General features: G+C 54.3%; 1 protein-coding gene across 2 annotated transcripts in view; it reads left to right on the top strand.

The window, feature by feature from the left end:
- The window catches only part of SLC22A23 (solute carrier family 22 member 23), a 144044-nt gene that overhangs the window by 86998 nt on the left and 34249 nt on the right, over positions 1-22797 (top strand). For both annotated transcript variants that reach the window (XM_027128248.1, XM_027128250.1), the window contains exon 5: positions 18969-19137. In XM_027128248.1, the coding sequence (XP_026984049.1) occupies positions 18969-19137 (169 nt within the window). The remainder of the gene's footprint in view (positions 1-18968; positions 19138-22797) is intronic.

Below are 22797 nucleotides of genomic sequence, written 5' to 3'. Positions count from 1 at the left end.
TGTGTGTGTGTGTGTGTGTGTGTGTGTGTGTGTGTGTGTGTGTGTGTACGGGGTCACGATGTGTGTGTGTGTGTGTGTGTACGGGGTCACGATGCTGCCGAGTACTTGGACAGGATTTTATATCAGCCGTGACCCTCCCCATTCCCCGGACTTTTGCGTCCCCCAAGGGACACAAAACCTCGGAACCAGTGGAGTGCTGATGTCGGGGGATGGAGGGGAGTGTGGTCCCCCTCCTTCCTGTACCCCAGGAATCAGGATGCTCAGCGTACGTCTCTCTCCTAGGTCTGTAGCCTAAGAGACAGAAGCAACAAGCGATATCCATCCTTAAGGTAATGGGTTGTTGGGGCGCCGACCGCGGAACGTGAACTTCCTGCTTTCGTGTTCTGCGTATTTCGTAATCCGGCTTCACCTCTCCGCTCTTCGACCTCCCCAGACTGAGTGGTATTGAAAGCATGGGTCGGGTATTCAGTATCCTTCGCCAAACAGAAACACAATCCTGCGTGGGAAGAGGGGTGATACATTTTAATCTGATAAAAACAAGTCACGCCAGCCATGGCTGTTTGCCAGGCCGTGAGGCGGCGGAGGTGGAGAAAGGAGGGAATACTGGGTGCTCTAATAATTCGGGGCCCACAGGGGATGGCCCTGTGGGTGATCAACAGCCTGGAGAAGGTTCCAGAAACTCCAGGGCCGCGGGGCTGCCCTGGGCCTTTGGCTTTGCCTGTTGGTGGTCAGTTGGGCTGAAAAGTCTTCGGGAGGTGTTGATAGTGATGGGGCCGGGGGAGAGACAGACCCTTAGGTTCCTGCCCTGGACCAGTTCTAGAAACTGGGGTGGGGAGGGGAAGGTGGGGATGGAAAGACGCTGGGGTTCCCATGGAACAGCCCCATGCTTCCTTGTGGTTGAAGGCCGGCTCCCTGGAGGGCCGGGGATCTCCCAGCTCTGCGGCCGTAGGGTGCCCCTGGCCCCGTGAGTGGGCTGCTCCCACGCTGAGCTGTCAGAGGAAAGGTTCACCGTCACGTTCCCTTGTTCTCCTGCTCAGATGGTGCTTTGTGGCTTCCTTGTTTACCCAGAGGGAGAAACGTTTACTCTTCTGAAGAGATAACGAAAGATTAGCTTCTCTTTCCAGGGTGGTGATGAGGGCTGAGGTGACGAGGCGATGAGGGCTGAGGGCACTCGGTCCCTTCCTGCCTGGAACAGAGGGTCTGAATTTCGCAAGCACCCTCTGTCTGGCCTCAAGGGGCAGCTCCAGGAGGTCGGCCAGGGGTTGTCCCCTCACGGCTGTAAGGTCCAGTGAGTCTGTGCAGGTGGAAGGTCTGAACCGTTTTCTCCCTGGATAGTCTCCCAGTGGGTCTGAGGGGGTGACCATGGCCGTGCTGAGGGGCTGACCTCAGGTGTGGGGAGCAGGACAGGGCACCACGCCCAGCTCGGTGTCCGGAACGGGGTGGACGCCCAGTGGCGATGGCTGAGTTGCTCTGGGCAGGACGGCAGGACGCGTCATGCCGTCACCAGGGCCTGCGTCCCACGTGCGCACGCGGAGACGCACAGGCAGGGCCAGGAACCAGGCAGTGGCCTCGCTGGATCAAGAACCCAGAGAGAGGAAGGTGTGAATGTGCCGGCTGCAGGGGTCACTTCAGGCAGGGGCCGCAGGCCAGCCGAAGCGCGTCCCCGCCTGTGGGAGAAGATGGGGAATAGAACCTCTGCCCCGGGGAGGGTGGCAGGTGGGCTTTGGTTCGGGGCCAGGGCCCGGCAAGCTGGGGGGGTTGTACTAGGCAGTGGTCAGAAGCCAGCTCGTGCCCTGCCCTGCCCACTTCCCTGCTCCCATGGCACAGAGAACCTGTCACGTGCAGGCCCTGAGGAGGGGACACGGTATTAAAGACGACAGAGGTATGGGCTCCTTCCCCCTGGAGCCTCAGGTCCAGGCGCATATCGTACAGACGATCAGATCTGTGTGTCCCCACTTGAGACAGTGCTGTGAAGGGGGCATCAGGTGACATGAGAGAGCCGGGAGCCTTGACGTACACGGGGGAGCAGAGAGAGCGCGGCCTGAGGACACGTCACACATGCGGGACCGGGAGGCTTAGCCAGGGAAGGACAGGAGAGCGGCCAGGCAGAGGCACCGGGCTGGGGAGGGCTGGCCTGTCAGGGGCGGACAGAAGGGCTGGTGGCCGCGGCCTGAGCGGGGCAGGACAGGCCCCGCAGGCCCTCCTGGGCCATCTCCATCTCCAGCAGGAGCCCCAGGTGGAGATGAGAGGAAGAATGAGATCATCCCAGACTTGGTCCTAAAGAGGCGACTTTGGCTGAAGTGCAGCTGGGAAACTGGGAGGTGGGGAGGTCCCGAGGAGGCCCCTGTGGCTGCCCAGGCGGAGAGGGGGAAGGGACAGACTGGGGGTAGGGAGTGGTGGAGAGACGGTGGCCAGGCTGGGAGAGTGAGGATGGTGTCGAGAAGAATCACCAGGTTCCCATCCTGAGCCTGAGTGAGAGCAGATTCCGCTGGTGAGGAGGAGATGCTGGGAGAGAAGCAGCTTAGGAGATGCAGAGGCCGGAGACCCGAGGCGCGTAGGGGTTCCTGCAGGGCTGGGCCCTGCCTCTATGAGAGGGGAGCCCGGGGCAGCTCAGCCCTTAGGGGGACAGCACCCAGATCCGTCAGTCCACCGGGGTCATCCAGGGCTGCTCTGGGTCAGGGACACGAGGAGTGTGAGAAGGGACCAGGCCCTCGAGACCATTCATGTCCCTTTGGGGGGGCAATGTAACTGCACAAAGTGGGAAGCGACTAGAGAGTGGACAGGTACGTGAATTAACGGGGTCAGACCTCATGCAGCCTCAAAACCTCTCGTTTGGGGGACTATCTAACGACTTGAGGTAATGTTTACAGTGTCCTACAAAATAAGGAAAGCAAGCAAATAGCCAATTTTGTTGTTTAAATTAATTCTTTAAAAGATTGGGAGGAAATACATGGGAATCTGAACGCCGGCCATTTGGATTATCAGTGATCCACTTAATGTATACTTTTCTGTGTCTTCAGAATTTCCCCCAGCGTCTGTGTCTTTAAGGTTGAAGGTTAAGATGTGCTAGTTCCCCCCCAGGTCCCGGGACTCCAGGCTGGATCGTGGAAGCTGGACTACGTTCGTCCTGGGCGTCAGCAAGGGCAGCATATTTCCAGTGGGAGGGTTGGGGGAAGCAGGGGATGCTCTTGTGAGCCGTGTGGTGGGAGATCTGGAGAGCGTGATGGAGGGGGCCCTGCCTGAGCCTGAGCAGGAGGGATGGAAGAGGGTAGGACAGGACAGTCGGATCTCAGAGGGTCTGCAGGAAGGAAGCTTCCCGGACCCACAGACTGAGTCCAGGTAGGGGGACCTGCAGCCGGGGGCTGGGGTCGAGGGATGCGTCATTAACAGACGTAAGAAGTCAGGGGCACAGCTGACTTTGGGGTGGGGAGGCCCGTGATGAGTTTAGCCCCAGATGAACCGTAGTGGGTTTTAGATGTGTCAGAAACTGGCCGGCAGGGAAGCAGAGGTGGGACTTAGCTCGGAGGGCAGTGCTGGCGGGTCAGGTGGCATCCTTCACGCACAGGAGGGGAGCTGTGTCCTGTGACGCAGGGGAGCCCGTCTCTGGCTCTGAGCAGCTAGAGCAGGAGAAAGTTTCAGTGGTTCCAGGCTGAACAGCCCGTGAATTGTAAGTGGAACATTTTCAATGCTGAAGGAGAAGCCAGCTTCATTACCCAACTCCTGGGGGCAGAACGGTTTGCACACCACAGTAGAAACGTACTCTGCGTTCAGCTGCTCTGACCTGGGAGCTCGCACCTCACCCCGGGATACTCACAAGTCCCGCGTCTTGTCCTGCAAAAGGCACCGTGTTTGTAGGACGGTAGGCTACGGGTACTTCCCTTGTAACTTAAAAGTGGGTCCTTCCCCTCCGAGAACTGTTTTCTTTGGCTGAATGAAGGTGGGCTGTACGAAGAAACACACGTCTTGGCATTCGAAACTCTCTAGCCACTGAACACCTCTGTGTGCTACTTCCCCCAGTGTCGGAGCCCGGAGTCCACTGGACTCGAGGATATAAGCGAAGTGATGCTAAGTGAAAGTGTGTACGGCATCCTGGTGCAGCCAGATGTCCTTCGCGTTGGGACACGTGCGCATATATTTATTACAGGCTGAGCAGTGGACCTTTTGTCAAACACTGGATGATAAACAACTGTTTTCTTGCTCGGTGTGGGGTTTGCTCATTTCCTAATATTAAGGTTTATCGAATGACTCACCCAGGGCGGTGGCTGCTTCTTTCTGCCTAGCTCCCGAACTGCCAAGAGCACAGAGTTTGTGTGCGTTTACGTCTCGGTTTCAAGGTGTCAGCAGGGGAGAGCTGTAAGAAGCTTGTCTCTGCAGTTACAGGGGCAGAAAGGGTTTCGTTGGAGGCATTTGTGCTTAAGGATCACGAATTTTAACATGCTTGAAGTTTGCAATTGGTTCTTTCAAGACATGCTCTCCACTTCTGCCTCCAGGAAAAGGATCTTTATGCATCTGTCTGTACGTTCAAATCAGTTCCCTTTAGCCTTCAGCAGATCTCCAGACATCCTGGAGTTGCTCTCAGCTGTCCCGGAAGCTTAGAACCCGTGCTGCCTGGTCCAGAGCGTAGGGTCCTCACCGCGTGGTTGCCGGACACCGACGTGGCGCTCCTTTGTAACTTTCAGTAGAGCATTCACTGGGCTCGTTGAAGGGGCCCGCTGGGGCTTCCACTGTGTCTGTTGTGTTTTCTTATCTTCACTCAAAAAGAAGTGGGGAAATACGGTAAATGTAAAGATTTGACCAAGCCAAGTGTTTGGGCACACAAGTGTTTTCTAGTATTTCTTATACTTTTCCAATATACTTGAAATATTTCACAATTTAAAAATATCTTTTAAGTTCAGTTGCCCCCTCCTTCCTCCTTACATATTGTTGAGAATGTTGGCAAAGTGTCTTTATTTCGACACTTTGACATCAGATTCCAGATCTGTGCTGTCCAGTAGAACACGTGACATGCGGCCAGCCTAACTCAACAACTGAATTTTTTATTTTATTCAACTTTAATTAAGTTTAAATTTAAGAAGCCTTAGGTGGTTACCGCTTTGGTCAGGTACAATTCTGGAAGAAAAAGCTGTAGAAACCAGAATATTCCTCGAATGCTGTCAGAGACTGGGCTGAACACTCCAATTTCTGTTCCCATTCCTTAGCAAAAATCTTCTTTAAAGTTAATGAATCCAGCATAAAATTTAGTGAAGGAAATAATACCCTGAATATTTATAGAATGTAGTTTTCTTCTTCTGCCCTCTCGTCCCCTCCACCTGTCCTTTTCCAAATAAGATGTTTTTCTTCCTCCTTGCGTGGGAGAGCTGCTCGCTGGTCGGCACGAGTGTTTGACAATGATGAGCTCTTTGCTGGGCCTGACTCCACGCGGGTCCCCGAGGTCATCCATCAGTGTCGTGATGTTTGGAAGCAGATGGACGATTCAGGAGCAAGCTATGGGCCCTTAGACGTTTGGCTGGTTGCTGAGTGTTTCATTATGTCTCAGCAGACACGGGAGTGGGCCCTCGTCAATAAGCTTAGCCGGTCTGGTTAGCAGTCGTGGTGATAAATGGAGCAGGTCTTACTGAAAAGAGGTGAACAATAGGAAGACAGCGTCTCAGTGTGTGCGTGTGTGGAGGGCAGGGCTGTCTGCTTTGTTAAAGGATACACCTGATGTTTAGAATCCAGAAAGCCTGGATTCAAGGTCCAGGTACTGTAAACCACGTGACCCGAGACCTGTTTGGTCACCAGCCTCTTGCGGCCACCCTGTAAAATGGGAACAGGACGAGAATGTGGTGAGGAATAAAGGCCGTGACGCAGGTGACTGTGTTTCCTAGGGAAAGGGTCCAGAACGTGCCACGTGGCATAAGGAGCCCTTTGGGCTGAAGACGTTTGAGAGTGGACAGAAGCAGGAAGAGGCTTTCTCTGCACTCCTCTTACTGCCTAAAAGCAGATCTTCTGAAAGAATTCATCTCCCATGCATCCCCTTTTATGGAAAGCTTCCTATCGCGGGGGGGGGGGGGGGGGGGGTGCGGGTAGTGACTCCTGTCACCAGAGATGAGAAATTGCATAAACAGACTTTCTTAAACCTTACTTTCCAATAGTTTCTTTCATCTACGTAGTTGGCATTCATTTCTCACTATTTATTGCCCCTTGAAATCCTAACTCCTTCCTCGTGCTGAGGTGGTCTATAAGCCCCAAATTCTAACTGCTTCTCTGAGCCGCTTTCTTTGTGAGCCCCCCACGTCCATACTTCCACAGTCAGCAGTGAACTTTGTCTTTTCTCTTGCCAATCTGCCTGTTGTCAGTTTAATTCACGGGCCCCCAGGAAGCGCACCCAAAAGGGTAGGGAAAAGGTCTCCCCGCCCCCGCAGCACTAACAGGTGCAGGTGTTATGTGTCTGATGGTGGTTTGAGGCGATGAAGAACTGCATCAGTTCTGCTGGAGCTTGGTGACAGGTGCAGCAGCATCTCCTGGACGCCCTGCTAAACTCTGGCTCCTACCAAGGAAGCGTCTGATTCTGTAGGTTTGGACGGGATCCCAGGGGAGGGTGAGGCAGAGGGTTAAGGGAACCGCACTCTGCGGAGCACTGCTTTGGGGGACCTCCGCGTTTAGAAGGACCACAGGCGTGGGGATGACCCAGCACGCCTCGTTCATAGTTTCTGGGGCTCTGCTTCATTCTGCATTTCAGTTTCAGTCGTTGGTTGCCTAAATGAATTGTGACGTTCTTTTCAGTTTTGCTTTATCTCGATGCGTGAGCTATACAGCGACTTTCTGGAGGAGTTGAGCTATGTTGAGGAGATTCATATCCTTAACACATCACGCTGTGATGGGTTTAATTTGAAATTCAGGGTCCCATCTTAAAATGCTGATTGAACGTAAGTTTTCACACAGACATACCCGGCATTTCAACCCACATTATTTACCTGGAGGAATAAAATGCTCGGTCAGGTGTTACAACACTCGGGTTTTACCTTCTTAACTCTCTTGGGCAGGTTGCTTCCTCTGTCCATGAATCAAAATACATTTAATCACTTGGACCCTAGAATTTGTTCAGGAAATGAGAGAAGTACGTGGAGATTTAAGTTATGTAATTTTTTTAATCTATTAACTTTTCTTTGAAGGAACTTACATTATTTATTCTGTGTAAAGCCCGTCACTCGAATTTTGGTTTTTCCCAAACCAGGAATGGAGTCAGTCCTCACTAGTAATTAATTCCAAGCACAGCCCCACCCTGGCAGGAAAGCTTTGGTCGTGATAGATGATAAGTGAATAGTTCATTTGTTTTCTGCCCCTTGGCCTCTGTATCTTCTGTCAGCTTTGTCAAAGGTGGTGGCCCAGCGTGACTCAGAGGTGCTGGCTAAACATGTACCCCGGACTCTGGGGTTGTTTTGTGTGACAGCGTTTACATTTGATTGTCACCTGATACCACAGCAGTGACTGCCAGTGACTGCGGCTTCACATCCAAAGTGGGGTGACTTCTGTGCTTTTATGTTCTGGACCAAAGAAAGGGGGAGAGGGAGAGAGCAAACGAAACAAAACCCCCTTGGAAGTTTCCTGGAGGTCTGACAGTCATTGTACTAACAGTGAGCTCGCTTCAGGGGTGTCCTCAAAGCTTGGCCTTGAAACAGACTCTTACACCACCTAAAAAGTAGGCTTTTGGAATCAAACCTTCTAAACAAACCAAAAAAATTATAATTCAGTGGCAGAACTTTTGCAGACTTTAAATCCCTTGCAGCTGACAAGCCCCCTCTCAGCTTGAGAGGAGGGACGCTTTCTGGGAAACTCTTCCCACTGCAGCCCACAAGGGCCCCCGGGACAGGTCGGGCTCCAGAGAGCCTCAGCCTGAGGGTCCTGCTCGTTATAAAGCGCTGTCTGTCCTGAACACGCCTCCTTCAGAACCAAGAACTAGAGGGAGCCGTACAGTCCCTGACTTCACAGCAGGCCGTTTTGAACGGTATGAAACCGTCGGAGGTGTGAGTGTGATGCAAACGTCTGCGTTCACGGGGGGCATGAAAGGTGCGGCTCCCGGCCGTTCACCGTTACCCTTAAAGAAGGAACGTAGTGTGAAGACACTGCTCTTTTTTTTTTTTTTTTGTGGACTTTCAACCACTGCGCCACCAGGGAAGCCCAACACTGCTCTTTTAAATAGAATTACTTAGAACCTATAGTGCCTCCAGGGCCGCCTTTCCAAATGCTAAGTGTGTCCCTTCCAAATGGAGCCCATCAAAACCCACAGACAAATCTCTTGGGACCTCTCCCATCCTCGCATTCCAGGGCTGTCCTTTCCCCGTGGCCCATCCATTTCCACGAGGCCTGTGCTCTGTTGCTTGCACGTTTGCTGCGACAATTGTCTTCTCCCTTTTCACGTGGGGCCTGGAAAATCCTTGCTCGCCTTTACACAAGGGATCATGTAGAAAGACCCTTCCTCTGTTTACTGTGGTTAGCATTCCCGGCACTTTGGAGGTTGCCATTCTCATGCAAAAAGTCCCCAACTTTCACAAGAGTTATCAACTTCTACAAAAGTTCATTTGTTTCGTGGTTACCTGGAACTCAAGGGGCGTTTTGCGAGAGCCTCTGCTGTGGCCATGAGCGTCTCCCGCAGCCCCGGGGCCGTTGGACCGAGTCCCTGAGCTGTTACTCCGATGTGCTGTGTCAGGCGCTGGGACCAACGAGCCCAGCAGCTCACCTCCTGTCACCCGTCCTTCCGGCGGGGACCTGTCACCCTCTCCCGTGACAGCATGAGTGTGTTAAGTACTCAGCTCAAGACCATGAGGCAGGTACTTGGAAAATGGAAAAGTCCAGCCCATTTCAGCGCTTCTGCTCTTCCCGTTGCCGCCTCTGGGCTACCTATCTTGAATGATGCTGTTTCCGTGGGAAAGGAGCGGCCGGCAGGTGGATTCTTGGCGGATACAGTCCTTTTTAATTTCGTACAACTGCAGAGGGAGGCTGGCCTCGGGGTAGATATTCCTCAAGGTCATGAACTGGAAAGCCGAGACTTCGCCCCAGGAGGGACGGGGCTAGGGCTTGGGAACCCGGCTGCACCTGGCGAGTGATGGTCAGTGTCTGTCCCTACCAAAGCCTGTGAGCATGGTGCCAGGTTATCACATTGAGGGGGAGGCAGGGGGAGGGGAGGGCTGGGGAAGGAATGCCGGTTTCATTTTTATCAAAATTGGGGCAATTTTTTTTTTTTTTTTTTTTTTTTTGCGGTACGCGGGCCTCTCACTGCCGTGGCCTCTCCCGTTGCGGAGCACAGGCTCCAGACGCGCAGGCTCAGCGGCCATGGCTCATGGGCCCAGCCGCTCCGTGGCATGTGGGATCTTCCTGGACCGGGGCACGAACCCGCGTCCCCTGCATCGGCAGGCGGACTCTCAACCACTACGCCACCAGGGAAGCCCCTTAGTGCAGCAAATTTTGAGCACCTGCTGGGTGCTGGACGCAGTGCTGGACGTCGAAGAGACGGGTAGGAGCAGGCTTGGTCGCTGCCAGTGGCCTCTGCGACCTTACTCTCCCCGTGAACGAAGCCAGCAGGCCGGCAGCGCGTGGCGGACCCTGGCCCCCGCCGGGTTCCGTGCGACCCAGACTGAGGTTTTCTTCTAATTGAATTTGAAGGGCTTTAAACAGAGCCAGCAAGCCGTGATTCGCTGCAGGTCCACCCCTCATCCCAGGCCGGTTTGGCACGTTTCTTACCTGCCTGGCATTGGACTCTGCCAGCCCCGGTGGGTGTTCTCTGAGTTTCCTCTTATCTGAATTAGGCTGAGAGTCGAACTTCTTTGCAACTCCAGGTCTTTTAAGCCTCTGCCTGCCTTGCCCTGGGGGCACTGGAAGAGCTGTTTTCCTCAGTGGGAAAGAAAGTCACACATGGTGATGGGGAAAAAAGCAAGCACGTAGTCTCCCCAAGGCCTGCAGGCCAACAGGTGTTCTAAGCTGCAGTGTAGCCTTAAGCTGTGTTAGTTTTAATACGCTAATGCTGCAAAGGGGACCTTAATATGGGATCTCAGGGCTAAGATGTGTAGAACTCTCCCCATGGTGTTCCCAGCGCTGGGCTTCGGAGCGTGGTCCCTGAACAAGCAGCACCTGCGTCACCTGGGAACTCATTAGCAGCACAGATTCTGGAACACTGACCCAGACCCCCCGAATCAGCATCTTGAGGCCGGGGCCCAGGAATCTGTGTTCTGTTATCTTTAAAAGTTAATGATAAAACAGTGCTACCTCCTAGGGTTATTAGAAGGATTGAATGACGTGATATTTGTCAGGTCCGCCGTAGGGCTTGTTAACACGGGGTGCTGGATGCAGCCCCAGGTACGGATTCAGCAGGTCTGGAGCAGGGCTCTAGAATTTGTGTTTCCAGCACGGTCCCAGGTGCCACTGCTGCTGGTTTGGGACCACACTTGAGAAACTTGAGAACCACAGTCCAGAGACCCTGTCCGCTGTGTGGTGAGTCATCGGGAAGAACCTGGGGAGATGAGACAGGGTAGGGATGGCTGTTACGTGTGGCGTGGTCGGACAGAGCTTCCCTGATCCGGTGACACGCGGGCGGAGGGAGCGTGGGACACTCTGGGGAGGGTGTTCCAGGCACAGGGACAGACAGCAGGTGCAGCAAGGAGGCCGGTGGGTGACGGGCAGGGGAAGTGGCAGATGAGGTCCGAGGGGGAAGGGGCTGGAGAACACGTCAGGCCTCAAGTCACTGTGAAGGCCTGTGTTTGCTCTGAGCACAGTGGGAGCTCTCAGAGGTGACGTGACCTGTGAAATTACCCATTGCCTGGTGTGACTGTGGTTCCGTAGTGCTGCCTCTTCTGAATGGCCCTCCCTGGTGAATAAGAGTTCTTCTGGACAAGTATAACTCAAGGCGAAAAACAACGCGCAATGAACGACGGAATTAGAAAATCTTGCACCCCTGATGGAATCACTGATGTGGGCCTCGCCCGTCGGGGCATGTTGAAGCCAGGAGGAAGGTGTTGGTGAGCGGTCCGGATGGGAGGCTGAGACGCCACCACGTGAGTCTGTTGGTCAAGCTCAGCATCTTCCAAAGCAGGTGCCCCTCCTGGGGGGCTGCAGCAGGAAGCACGGGCCCACCGCGAGCCATTCTTACGGAAAATGTTGCACCTGAGTCCAGCTGGACCTTCAGGTCTAACTTACTGTTCAGAGATTAAAAAAGCGAATGAAGGAACAAGTCAGCACCCCCCGGGAAGTAGGTGTCCAGACAAAACCAGAGCCCTCTGGCCTCTTCAGCAAGACGGCGCCCTGGGAAAGGGGATGGGGGGTGCTTTTCTACATTGAAGGAGACTTAGAGCCGAGCGTATGAATTTCGTTTGGACCTGGTGTTTTAAACATACACCCATAAAGAGATTTGGGGGGTAATTGAATAATCAGAGCATAGACTGGAGAATAAATAACATTTAAGAATTATCATAGATTTTGTCAGATGTGATGATGGTATTGGTCTTTACGTAAGAAAATATCCTTTTTATAGAGAGACGTCTGTGGGCTTAGAAGTGAAATGACATGATTTCAAGAATTTGATTTAGGGCTTCCCTGGTGGCGCAGTGGTTGAGAGTCCGCCTGCCGATGCAGGGGACATGGGTTCGTGCCCTGGTCCTGGAGGATCCCACAGGCCGCGGAGCAGCTGGGCCCGTGAGCCACGGCCGCTGAGCCTGCGCGTCCGGAGCCTGTGCTCCGCAACGGGAGAGGCCACAGCAGTGAGAGGCCCGCATACCGCAAAAAAAAAAAAGAGAATTTGATTTTAAATATTACAGGAAACAGTGAAAGAAAAGTGGCAGAAGAACCAAGAGAAGCAAAATATTGATCATCGCTGACCCCACACGTGGTCTCTGGGGATTCATTACACGATTCTGTCTTCTTGGTGAATGTATGAACTTTCAAAAGCTTTTAGAAATGCAGACATAAGAGAGACAGGAAGGTACGCAGAAGAAGCAAATGAGAAAAAAGGAAGACCTTGTTTAGAAAGACTAATTGCTAAGAATTCCTCCCTGTTTAGGACGAGTATGCTAAAGAGTGAAGTACATTTACCATTACCAGGTATTATACAGTAAGGATACTGTGACCTCATGTTGAGATATATTCTATTTACCATAAACCCAACCCCTGCTTTCCTGACTGCTCGTCAAGCTCATAAAACAACAACAACGTCGACAGTCGAAGACAAATAGAAGTTGGGTGGTCCTCCCTGCCCGCCGACACCTGGGGAGCGTGTGCTGCTAACGTGAGGCAGAGTTGGCAGTAGCTTAGGACTGTGCTCCTGGGCCACCTTCCTCTGAGGGTTCAGATCTGCCGTCTCCGAGGACTCTGTTGGGTGCATCATCTAACGATGCAGACATGATGGGTCAGTAAGTGCAATTTTGACCCACAGGATGGCTGGTACCAAAGAAAGTGAGGATTGAGGAGTGTCACTCGGAACTGACGGCTGGAAACCTGTGTTCTGGACCCGAAAATCCCCCCCTCTCTGTAACTGCTCCTTCACTCAACCTGAATGAAGGTGCCCAGCAGATGCAGAATGCAAGGATTTCAGCGGGCTTGAGGCTGTTCTGATGCTTCAGGTCCCTTCTCTCGCTGGATTTTTCCTCTCTCACTAAATGCAGGGAGACTGAAAGTGGAATTAATGTAAATTCTTAAGTGTGTACTGCTGAACGTTAGTCACTGTTTTTAAACAGAAGCGCTTGCTAAGCGGAAACATCAGTGAGCGTTTAAATCCTTTTTCCTCATTTTGAGTAATTATAACACTCGTTTAAAAGAAACATGAGGTGATAGAAAGAATTCGTTATCTGGAGAGGACGCTGGGCTCAGGGGCTCCTTCTGCGGAGCTGGGCTTTGTGGGCAGTGGTCTCCCCAGTAGTGCTCAGCGTGTGAACCTGTGAACCACAGTGGGCTCCCGTGTCAGACCAGCTTCTGCAGATTTACTCACCGGTCTCAGCTACCGTGACGCTCATTGATTCCATCGTAGAAATCTAAGGAAAGAGGAGCACAGGTAAAGCCACTGAACCAGACGGGAAGAGTCCATCACGAGCTTCTTCAGGTGACAGATACCTGAGTCCCCGCTGTGTGCCAGGCACCATCCCAGGCTCTGAGGAAGGGCAGTGAGCAAAGCCGAGGAGGCCTGACCTCCAGGACCTTAGATTCCAGTGGGCGCAGCCTAGAGGCCAGACCCACCAGGGACTCCTGTTGGAGACCTGCCTGCAGCCAGGCGGGTGGAGGCACCGGGGGACGGGGACCCTAGCTTCAGTTCCTGCTCGGTTCCCTCCTTAGCTGTGTGACCTTGGACAAGTCACGTAATCCCTCCAAGCTTTGGGGTCCTCTTGTGTGAAACGAGCATTAAAAACAGTACCTCCGGGCTTCCCTGGTAGCGCAGTGGTTGAGAGTCCGCCTGCCGATGCAGGGGACGCGGGTTCGTGCCCCGGTCCGGGAAGATCCCACGTGCTGCGGAGCGGCTGGGCCCGTGAGCCATGGCCGCTGAGCCTGCGCGTCCGGAGCCTGTGCTCCGCAACGGGCGAGGCCACAGCAGTGAGAGGCCTGTGTACCGCAAAAAAAAAAAAAACAAAAAAAAAACAGTACCTCCATCGGAGAGTTGTGCAGATTGAGTGAGTTTAATGGATGAAAAATGCCCAGCGACGTGTTTAGCCACAGTGAGGGGCGGGAGCTGTGCCTTAGCCCAGCGCTGCAGACCTGATGGGTAACCCAGCAGGTAGGGGATGTGGTTCTTCTGCATTTGAGCGTTAGATGTTTGAGTCTGTATGTCTGGCAGGCACTGGAATGTGAATTGTGGGAGATCTTTACGTTTCCATATTTTTTTATCTTCTTTTCTCTAAATGGAGGTGGTTTTAACCGTTCCGCTGGGTTGGCAGGTCCTAAATTGAGAGGAAAAGGAAGTTTTCCGCGGGGAAGGTAAGACATGGAAGCTGTTGTGACAACAGCAGCCTTTTACAGTCACGCCCTCAGATGCTATTTGAGTCTCCATGACTGGCGATTTCAGGCCACTTTTTGCTATAATAAGGAATTGCAGAATCACAGGTCTATTTTCTGGGGTTCTGGGGGCCCCGTGTCCTCAGCCGTAATTAGAGAGTGGTGTGTCCCCTTCCGGGCCAGCTTGGTGAGGGCAGGGAGCAGGGAAGAGGAGAGAGGCCGGCGGGTGTCGGGGCAGCGGCCAGTGAGCGCACTCCCCTTGCTGGGGAGGAGCCCGGGCCCGGGGGGGCGTCAGCAGCCCGGAGGCTGGGCCGGGCCAGGCTGGAGGGAGCCGGTGCCCGAGGTGGGGGGCTGCGATGCCACCCCCCTTCCATTGGGCGGGGCCCCCTTCCTCCTGCTTTGGGCAGTTTCTCCCCAGTGGCCCCTCAGCTCCTCGGCTGATGACAGAGGTTCTTGGGCGGATAGGGAGGGGCTCCGCGTGGAAGGACGTGAGCCTGGCCCAGTGGCCCCTGAGTGGCCTGTGCTGCGGCCGCGGGGCTGTGAGGGGCCCGGCGGCCCGTGGTGGGCTTGCCCCTTCGTGGGGTGGCCGAGCCGCTCGGCGGAGCCCCGGGCTTTGATGGATTTCTCACTCCCCGGCGGATCAAGAAGCATGTTTAGTTCTGGTGCTTGAACACAGTTTGGGGGAGACTGTCCTTTCCTGAGCCCGTCTCCCTCCTCCAGCGAGTTGAGTCCCGCCAGCCGCTGTCCCAGGTGGGGTGACATCTGGGTCCAGCCACAGTGACCCGGGTGGCGCCCCAGGGAAACCGCAGGGGCCGGTGCTTCTCGAGAAGCCGTGGGGGCAGGAGCGGGGCTTGACACCCTGCTGGGCTCGCTGGGAGCGCGTGCTGACGCCTGCGTGCAGGCTGGTTTCTTGCCAGTCCAGACTCCCCGTTTCTTTCCTGGGGACCTGGTGCAGGAGTTCGTGAGGGTGGGGGGAGGTGGGTGTGGGCCTCACAGCCCGAAGGGGAGGCGGAGGCAGCGAGAGAGGGACCGTCACCCAGAGGAGACTGTTCTTTCCACGCAGCCTCGTCAGCCTCCCCTGGAGAGCAGAGGCTACTGACGTCCAAGAATCCTGTCACAGGGGCTTGTACGCATATCGTTTTGTCGGTTCCGACCGAGTTTTGCCTAAAACCCAGGATCGTTCAGGTCCCGCATGGGAGCACGCACTTTAGTGGCGTTAGTCTCTGGGGGACGTGAGCCCACCCGGAGCCGGACCCAGACGGCCTGAGCCTGAGGTCTGTAGGGACGACAGCCTTGAACAGCGGCGGTTGGATGTGTGTCACCTCGTGGCCGAGGAATGCTATCTACTTTGTAGGCGAGGAAGGAGCAGCACAGAGGCTGAGCGACTTCACCCGACGGGAAGGGGCGGGGAAGGGGTCCCACGCCTGCCGCGCACCCACACTGGCGCCCCAGCCTCTCCCCTGCAGGGCCCACTTCCTCCTCGTTCTATGCGGAAGCTGTCAGCCAGTTGCATGTGTTCCCTCCTTACGGCCGACTGCCATCCAGAAAAACCCTGGAGACTCATTTCAGAGCAGCTGGGAGCACTTCGAGATCCCAAGAAAACGTAGGCTCCCGGAACTGCGGCAAGCACGCACAGCTTTTTAAAAATGCATTTAAGAAAGGATGAGGGTTGAGCGCTCCTGTGCGCAGAGCTGGGATCAGACCTTCCTCGGGTAGAACCATCTACCTGCAGGCCCCACCCCCTCCCAGATGCGGGGACTTAGGACGTTCACCCTCTGATGTATTCCTTCCTCTCCTCACTTCAGAAAAGCTGACTTCTCATCATCCAAAAGGAGCATGTGATTAAAGGCAAACCCAAAGTGCCTGAGGTTCTTTGATAATTGCTTTTTCTTTTTGAAACATCTGTACAGCCACCTTCAGACGTAGTTGATTTCAGGCAGTTCCGAACGGATTCCTGGTGAGTCAAGGCAGAAGGGTCATTGTAAGTGTCATACCCGCGTCCTTACATCGAATGGCTGTGTTTTTCCATTGCCTCAGCAGGGATACTGAAATGCTGTAGATCTGCTGGAACGCTCTGCGTTCTTCCACCCGATGAGATAAAGCAAAATCTCTGCTAGGATTCCTAGCAGAACAGAAGCCCTGGAGAGGCCGGGAAACGATTTTACTTATTCCGCTCTCACAGACGTGTGTCTGGGAGACAAAAGCATTTCTCCTGCTGTGGGTGATGCCCATGGCTTGGGAGAAGCACGGTGCGCCAGTGCCTGTCAGGGGGGCATCTGGGGCTCTTGTTAAAACGCAGGTGTGATCCTGGGGGCCTAGGCGGGGCCTGAGGCTCTGTGTGCCTAAGAAGCTCCCCGGTGACGCTGATGCTTCCCGTCCAGGTAGCTGGGAGTGAGAGGATCGCTCGGGCCACTTACGGGCGAGGAAGGAGAGACCCTGTGGAAGGAGAACCACGACAAGCTCATCGTCGTCTGAGCAGGGATCACGGGGAGGGTCGAGGGAGGAGGAGCCAGACTGTGGAACCCTCTGCCTGTCGAGGGGCGATGCTGCTTTGTCGCCCGCAAACCTCGCCCCGGGTTTGGGAAGCGGCCTGTGATCCTCGGTGCGACAGCACGTGGTGGAGACTGACGTGTGGGATTAGATGTCCCGAAGGGGGCCTGGGGGAACAGAACGATAGCTGCAGATATCTTCATACTTAAGAGCCAGGTAGAGAAGAGGAGAACCGCCAGCCCCGCGCAGGGCCTGTCGAAACAGCGAACCCGAGGACGTGAAGCCGTTATGCTGTCTTGACGCTCCCTCTCTGAGGGGCCAAGTGCTGCATTTTCTCATCTGATCCTAACCTGTGCCGAGCCTCAGAGCATCACGCTCGCCCTGGCGGATGCCGAGTTCTGGTTTCCATGGCAGCGCATCCACTGCTTGTGCTTATTTAATACGTGAAAACTAGAGCCTGCAACTGTTAGTCTTTTCTAAAAGACCCTGATCTCTTTATTATTTTTAAGAGCGGAAATGCCAGTTGGGCGGGGGGAAGGGATAGTTAGGGACTTTGGGATCGACTATATATATTTTTTATTTCATTTTTTTTTTTTTTTTTTTTTTTTTGCGGTACGCGGGCCTCTCACTGCTGTGGCCTCTCCCGTTGTGGAGCACAGGCTTCGGACGCGCAGGCTCGGCGGCCATGGCTCACGGGCCCAGCCGCTCCACGGCATGTGGGATCTTCCCGGACCGGGGCTCGAACCCGTGTCCCCTGCATCGGCAGGTGGACTCTCAACCACTGCGCCACCAGGGAAGCCCGGGATCAACTATATTTAAAACGGATAACCAACAAGGACCTACTGTATAGCGCAGGGAGCTCTGCTCAGTGTTACGTGGCAGCCTGGATGGGAGGGGAGTCTGGGGGAGAATGGATACATGCATATGTATGGCTGAGTCCCTTTGTTTTGCACCTGAAACTATCACAACATTGTTAATCGGCTATACTCCCAAATAAATTAAAAGTTAAAAAAAAAAAAAAAGGAACGCCAGATGTGGGGTAAATACCTGAGCCCCGCTAGGAAGTGATCCTTTACGTGAACCTGGCCTGGGCGCTGAAAAGAACAGCAGCACAGTAAATGGCCAGGAGAGAACTGTTTGATCCTATTTTCTTAATTAAATAGCAAAAGTTCTTTATGAGCGAGGCCAGGCTTCTCTGTCGCGCACGGGTAGCTGGGGTGCTGACCTGCTTGTCTGCGGCAGGGCAGGGGTGGAGACGCGGGCGGCTGTTATTTCTTCCTTACAGATGAGCTGGTGTAGCTATTGGCTGGCGTGGTGCATGATCCTTGTTAATGCCGATTCCCTCCTGTGGCCAGATGTAACCGGCCTGTTCCGCCCCCTCTCATCTGCTTCCCTTCTTACTGCCTTTTGACCTCTGACCTCTGCTCTGGCCTCTGGACAACCAGCAGATGGGCTGTAGCCACTGATCTACGAACAGTCTCTGGATACAGAGACGTGAGAAGTATTCTCTCCTGAGGGTCTCATTCTTTTTTAAAAAATCATTTTAACTACGCTTTTTTTTTAAAAAAAATGAAAAAAAAAAGCAAGCTTTAGGGAATCCTGCAAATTGTTGAGGAAGAATAGTGAACAAATTACAGGCTCTATAGGGGGAAAATATATAAAACCCATGCATCTTCTAGTATTGGGGACTTTTATTACAGGAATTCATGTAGTGGGTGTGCACTGGTTGTCACTTGGGTGCTACAAGTTAAGGTTTTGTGACCATCTTTTTTTGCGCAAGGTCAAATTAAGAGCATAGAGTCTTGCAAACAGGAGGGACTGTGTCCTTGTCATTTATTGAAGGCAGACACCGGTGTTTTTGCAGCTATGAAGGTGAATCAGACCTGCCCCTACTGGCAGAGCCGTCATCTGAGGGGGGTGCGTGGGATGCCCAGGTCACGGGGGCAGCAGAATTCTGAGAGGGAGGGGGGGCTTGGGTGAGATCCGCCCTGTGTGATCCAGTCTGCTTCATGGTTTGGCTTCTGTCTTGTTCAGAAGATGGATTGGGTGCGACTGACCTGTCTTGGTCTCACGTGTGAGTGGGTTGCCTGGAACTCAGAGCTCGGGGAGCAGTGGGACGGAAGGAGGGGTGGTGAGGCGGGGGGAGCTGGGCTGGGCTTCCTGTGCCCTGTGCAGAGGTTGGGAGGGCCACATGGTCCAGCAGCAGAGACGGAAGTAAGGGCGGCAGAGGGAGCTCAGAGGCGCCGAGAGAGCAGAAGGTATGGGGGCCGCGTGTGACGCACGCGCTCTGTCTCCCCGCGAGGCAGCGTCTCCTAGTTCCTGAGCTGGCCGGTCTCCATCACCGCGTTCTTCGGCCACGACTTGCTCTGTGACCCTGAGCAACGATCTCGCTCCCTTTGCAGGGGGAGCCTCAGCTCGTCCAGCTGCACAAACGAGCATCTCAGCCTTGACGCACCACCTTGCAGCCCTTGGCCAGATGGGAAGCGTGCTGGCCAGGCGCTCACGGCTCTCTTGTCCCTTCTGTGTTCCAGGCATAGAGCTCTGCCCCCCGGGAAAGCGGTTCCTGATCACAATGGTGGCGAGCTTCGTGGCCACGGCGGGGCAGCTCCTCATGCCCGGGCTGGCCGCCCTGTGCCGGGACTGGCAGGTGCTGCAGGCCCTCATCATCTGCCCCTTCCTGCCCATGCTGCTCTACTGGTCGTGAGTATCCTCCCTGCCACCCCCCGGGCCACCTGCGTTGCGTCCCAGGGCCGCGCCCCGGGCTCGGGCCCCGCGGTCCCCAGACATCCCGCCAGTTTCAGCTTGTGGCATTTTTAATGAGGGAATTTTCCTCTCTTTTTAAAAAAATTTCCTCTTGGCAAACGTTCTGACATACACAGAAGTAGACGGAGGAGTGGGGCGAGGCCTAGGCGCCCCTGCCCGGCTCCAGCCACCTACCCTCCACGGTCTGGCTGAACACACGCTTGCTGGGTGTTCGACATGACTTTTCATGACTGGTTTGCAAAGGGCGGGGTCTCGTGTTGGGAGGGGAAATGTGTTTGGAGGTGTTCAGGAGAGATTTAGCAGAGCCACTGTCCCGTCTCCTCTGGGCTAGGGATGGGCAAACGCCGGCCCGCAGGCCAACTCTGGTCCGCTGTCTGTTGCTATAAATAAAGTTTTGTTGGAACACGGCTGTGCTCACGTGTTTCCACATGTATCATCCGTGACCACTCTCATGCCACGATGGCAGAGCTGAGCAGATACGACCAAGACGCTGTGGCCCTACAAAGCCGAGAACATTTAGTCTCTGGTCCTTTGCAGAAGTTTGTCCACCCCTGCTCTGGACGAGCCCACTAGGCCTTTTAGAACCGTGTGTAACTTTTAGTGTTTGGCTTGCTGACTTTAGAGAAAAAACAACTGAACACACTGGCCTGGCCTGGGGCTGTGACCTGGGCAACCAGATGCTTTTAGACTCCTCAGGGGATTAATGTTTAGCCAAGGTTGAAAAACACCGCTCTCGGATAGAGAGATGTTTACCCGAAAAATGAGCGCTGTACCCTTTCTGTGAAAACCTCTTTTCTTTCTTTCCTTCCCTCCCGTCCCCTTTCTGTGCCAGACTCTCCCGCCGGCCCGCACTGGGCACAAGGTGCTGGAGAGGAGGTTTTACCCGCTGCACTGTGTTTCTGTTATTTAGTCACTAATGAAAACCCGATTTGTGGCCAGAAGTCAGTTGTGTCTTAGCTTTAAGTGCTCGCCCTAGCGGACACGGCTATTAACGGGGCTTCCTTTCCTAAGGTGCGGGGGAGGGGAAGAAAGCGCGACCTTGCAGCTTAACAGGCTGGCCCCGCCCTCACCCTGGCAGCAGACCCCCCAGCAGAGAAATCACATGAGCCAGACTCACGTGTCTTTTCCTCAAGAGCCGGGTTCTCGCTCACAGTGTCCTCAGAGCCTCGGCAGTGGTGGGGAGGCTACGAGGACAGATGAGAAAAAGGCCACCTGCCAGGAAAAGCGTCCCCCACCCGAGGCTGGACGGCACCCGTTCCGCAGGAGCCCGCGTGTTTGGGGACATCCTGTTGTTTCCTGCAGGGTCTTAAGAGGCAAAGAACGAAGTCGTTCCCCAAAGCAGGATGGAGTGGGCAGCCTGTCCTCATATCGCTAAGGATATGCTGCGTCCAGGGCTGGGCTTTGCTTGGTTTGGAATTTCAGGACATTTCCTTATTTAACACTTGTTTGTATCGTGTTTGTGTCAGAGGCAAATGGCAAGCAGTGTATTAATAGTGGATCATTCGGTCTCGGCATTTCATGGCCCCATTGTACAGATGGCAAAGCTGAGGACACCCAGCTGACCCTTGAGCCCGGAGTTGTGCTGTCTCTAGCTCTGCAGTCAGGAATCCCCCGACCCCACTCCTCTGGCTTCCTGGGCTCCACTGCGCCCAAGGGCAGTGGTGCTGTCTGCTGGCCCCTGGAGACACAGCCTCTTGGAGACTCACACACCTGTAAGGATAGGCAGCGTTGTCTCCATCACCTCCAGGCTTTGAGGCTCAGCCCAGGCTCTGCTCCCACCTGTCCCAGGTAGGAGGAAACCTGTCAGAGAGAAAAGGCAGAGAATGGTTTCCTGGAGCAGGTCTGGGGGCCTGGCCCCTGTGGGAAAGCTTTAGGGGTTTTGTTCATCTTATTTTTTTATTTTAAATTTTAAAAATATATCAAGGTTTAGTGTTAGGCAAGGTAAAAATGTTCATTTATTTAAATCCATTGTAAAGCATAAAAAATAATTCTTTGAAACACACAAATGTAAAAATATGACTCTGTGGTGAAAAGGGCACCCAGGGTACTCTGATAAGTGAGAAGTGTGTGTGGACAGACAGATGGACAGCGTCTGCAGGCACCAGGCACCCCAGTATGGGGTAGACCCGCTCCACCCACCCGTGTACTTGTCCCTTGTGTTATTACGTAAGGCCCCTGACGGATGTCCGGCCTGCAGTAGCGCTTGCAGAGATCAGCTACTGCTCTTACTGTTACTATATCCCCGCCTTCCCAGTGTGGAAGCCTGGGTGTATCTGGGGCCAGTCGAGGGAATCGCAGTAAGAGGTGTGTCCCACCTCTGCCTGTAGTCGTGAGTGGCTCCAGGGGCGTCACTGGCTTTTAAAGGCCATTGAGGTGCCCCCTCTTTCTCGCCCCCTAATGACCACCCTTCCTCCCCTCTGCTACGGTAGAAGATTTCTTGCAGAAGGCTCTGTGGTTTGACAGGATGAACTGGCCTCTGGGGAGGGCAGTGAGCTGCAGCGGCCAGCACGACCGGCTATTGGTGACAAAATGTGGAAAGTCACTCTTTCCTTTAAGAGCAAGTATTTATCGCATGTGCCCTGGGTGCCCGGCAGCCTGCTCGGTGCTTTGGAGCAGGCCTGAGGAACAGGTGTGTTAACAGGGCCATAAAGCAGAGCACACGACATGAAGTCCCTGGGACGCAGGGTCAGGTCAGGAGCACAAAGGAAAGGGTGCAGGTGAAGGATCTTCTGGTCCACATAGAAGCTGGGAGCATCCAGACACACCAGCTAAGGGGTGACATTATCCAAATACGGACGCAGCGCTGGCCTCCAGCACAGGAAAGGGGGTGCTGGGCAGAGACCCAGGACAGATTCACGCTGGAGTGACACAGGGCACCACAGGGCAGCTGAACCAGAAAGGGGCCCAGGGGCCCGGGTTATCCCTGCACGGGGCCCGGGGCTGAGATCTCAGGCCTCTTCTGCACTTAGAACTGAGCCCCCGGGACGAAGCCGGGCCTCAGAGCATCAGTGATAACAGATCTCTGCGCAGCACAGGGCCTCAGCTCCAAAGCTGGACAACTGCCCCGGGCCGTGGGCGGGAAGGACATCAGCGCCTTGGAGTCTGCACCACACGTGGCTACATGTTCCTTTCCAAATTCCAGCTGCTCTCCAGGGCTGACAGAAGAACCAGGGGAGCTCGCTGGAACCTCAGGGTCAGAAATGAAACCTCCGTGGGGCATCACCGGAGCCGAGACTCACGTGGAAGAGAATTCTCACCAAGGATGAGCTCACCGAGCCCAGGGGACCCATTACCACGGGCAAAAACTATACTTCAGGGAGTTTGCATCTCAGGAATTCTGCAAAACAGACCAGTCTGAAAGAGAAGTGAATTCACCTCATTTATTATGCGTAGTTACCACTTAGGCACACCGCGTGCCGTTCTAGACACGACGGATTCTGGATACTGCCGTGCACGTCACCAAACCTCTGCCCACTGAGACGTACTTGGTGGGCTGATGGGGGGCCCACAGCCCATAAATCATAAGTCAGCCCGTAACATGCTTTCAGATAACCGGCACTAGGAAGAAATGGAATAAAGCAGCGGGATGCAGAGGGA

The sequence above is a fragment of the Aethalodelphis obliquidens genome, unplaced genomic scaffold, assembly GCF_003676395.1.
Source record: "Aethalodelphis obliquidens isolate GAN/ISIS:26980383/991018 unplaced genomic scaffold, ASM367639v1 scaffold34, whole genome shotgun sequence".
NCBI classification, from domain to species: Eukaryota; Metazoa; Chordata; class Mammalia; order Artiodactyla; family Delphinidae; genus Aethalodelphis; species Aethalodelphis obliquidens.
Note: the sequence above shows the minus strand (reverse complement) of the source record. Positions and strands in the feature narration are given on the sequence as shown.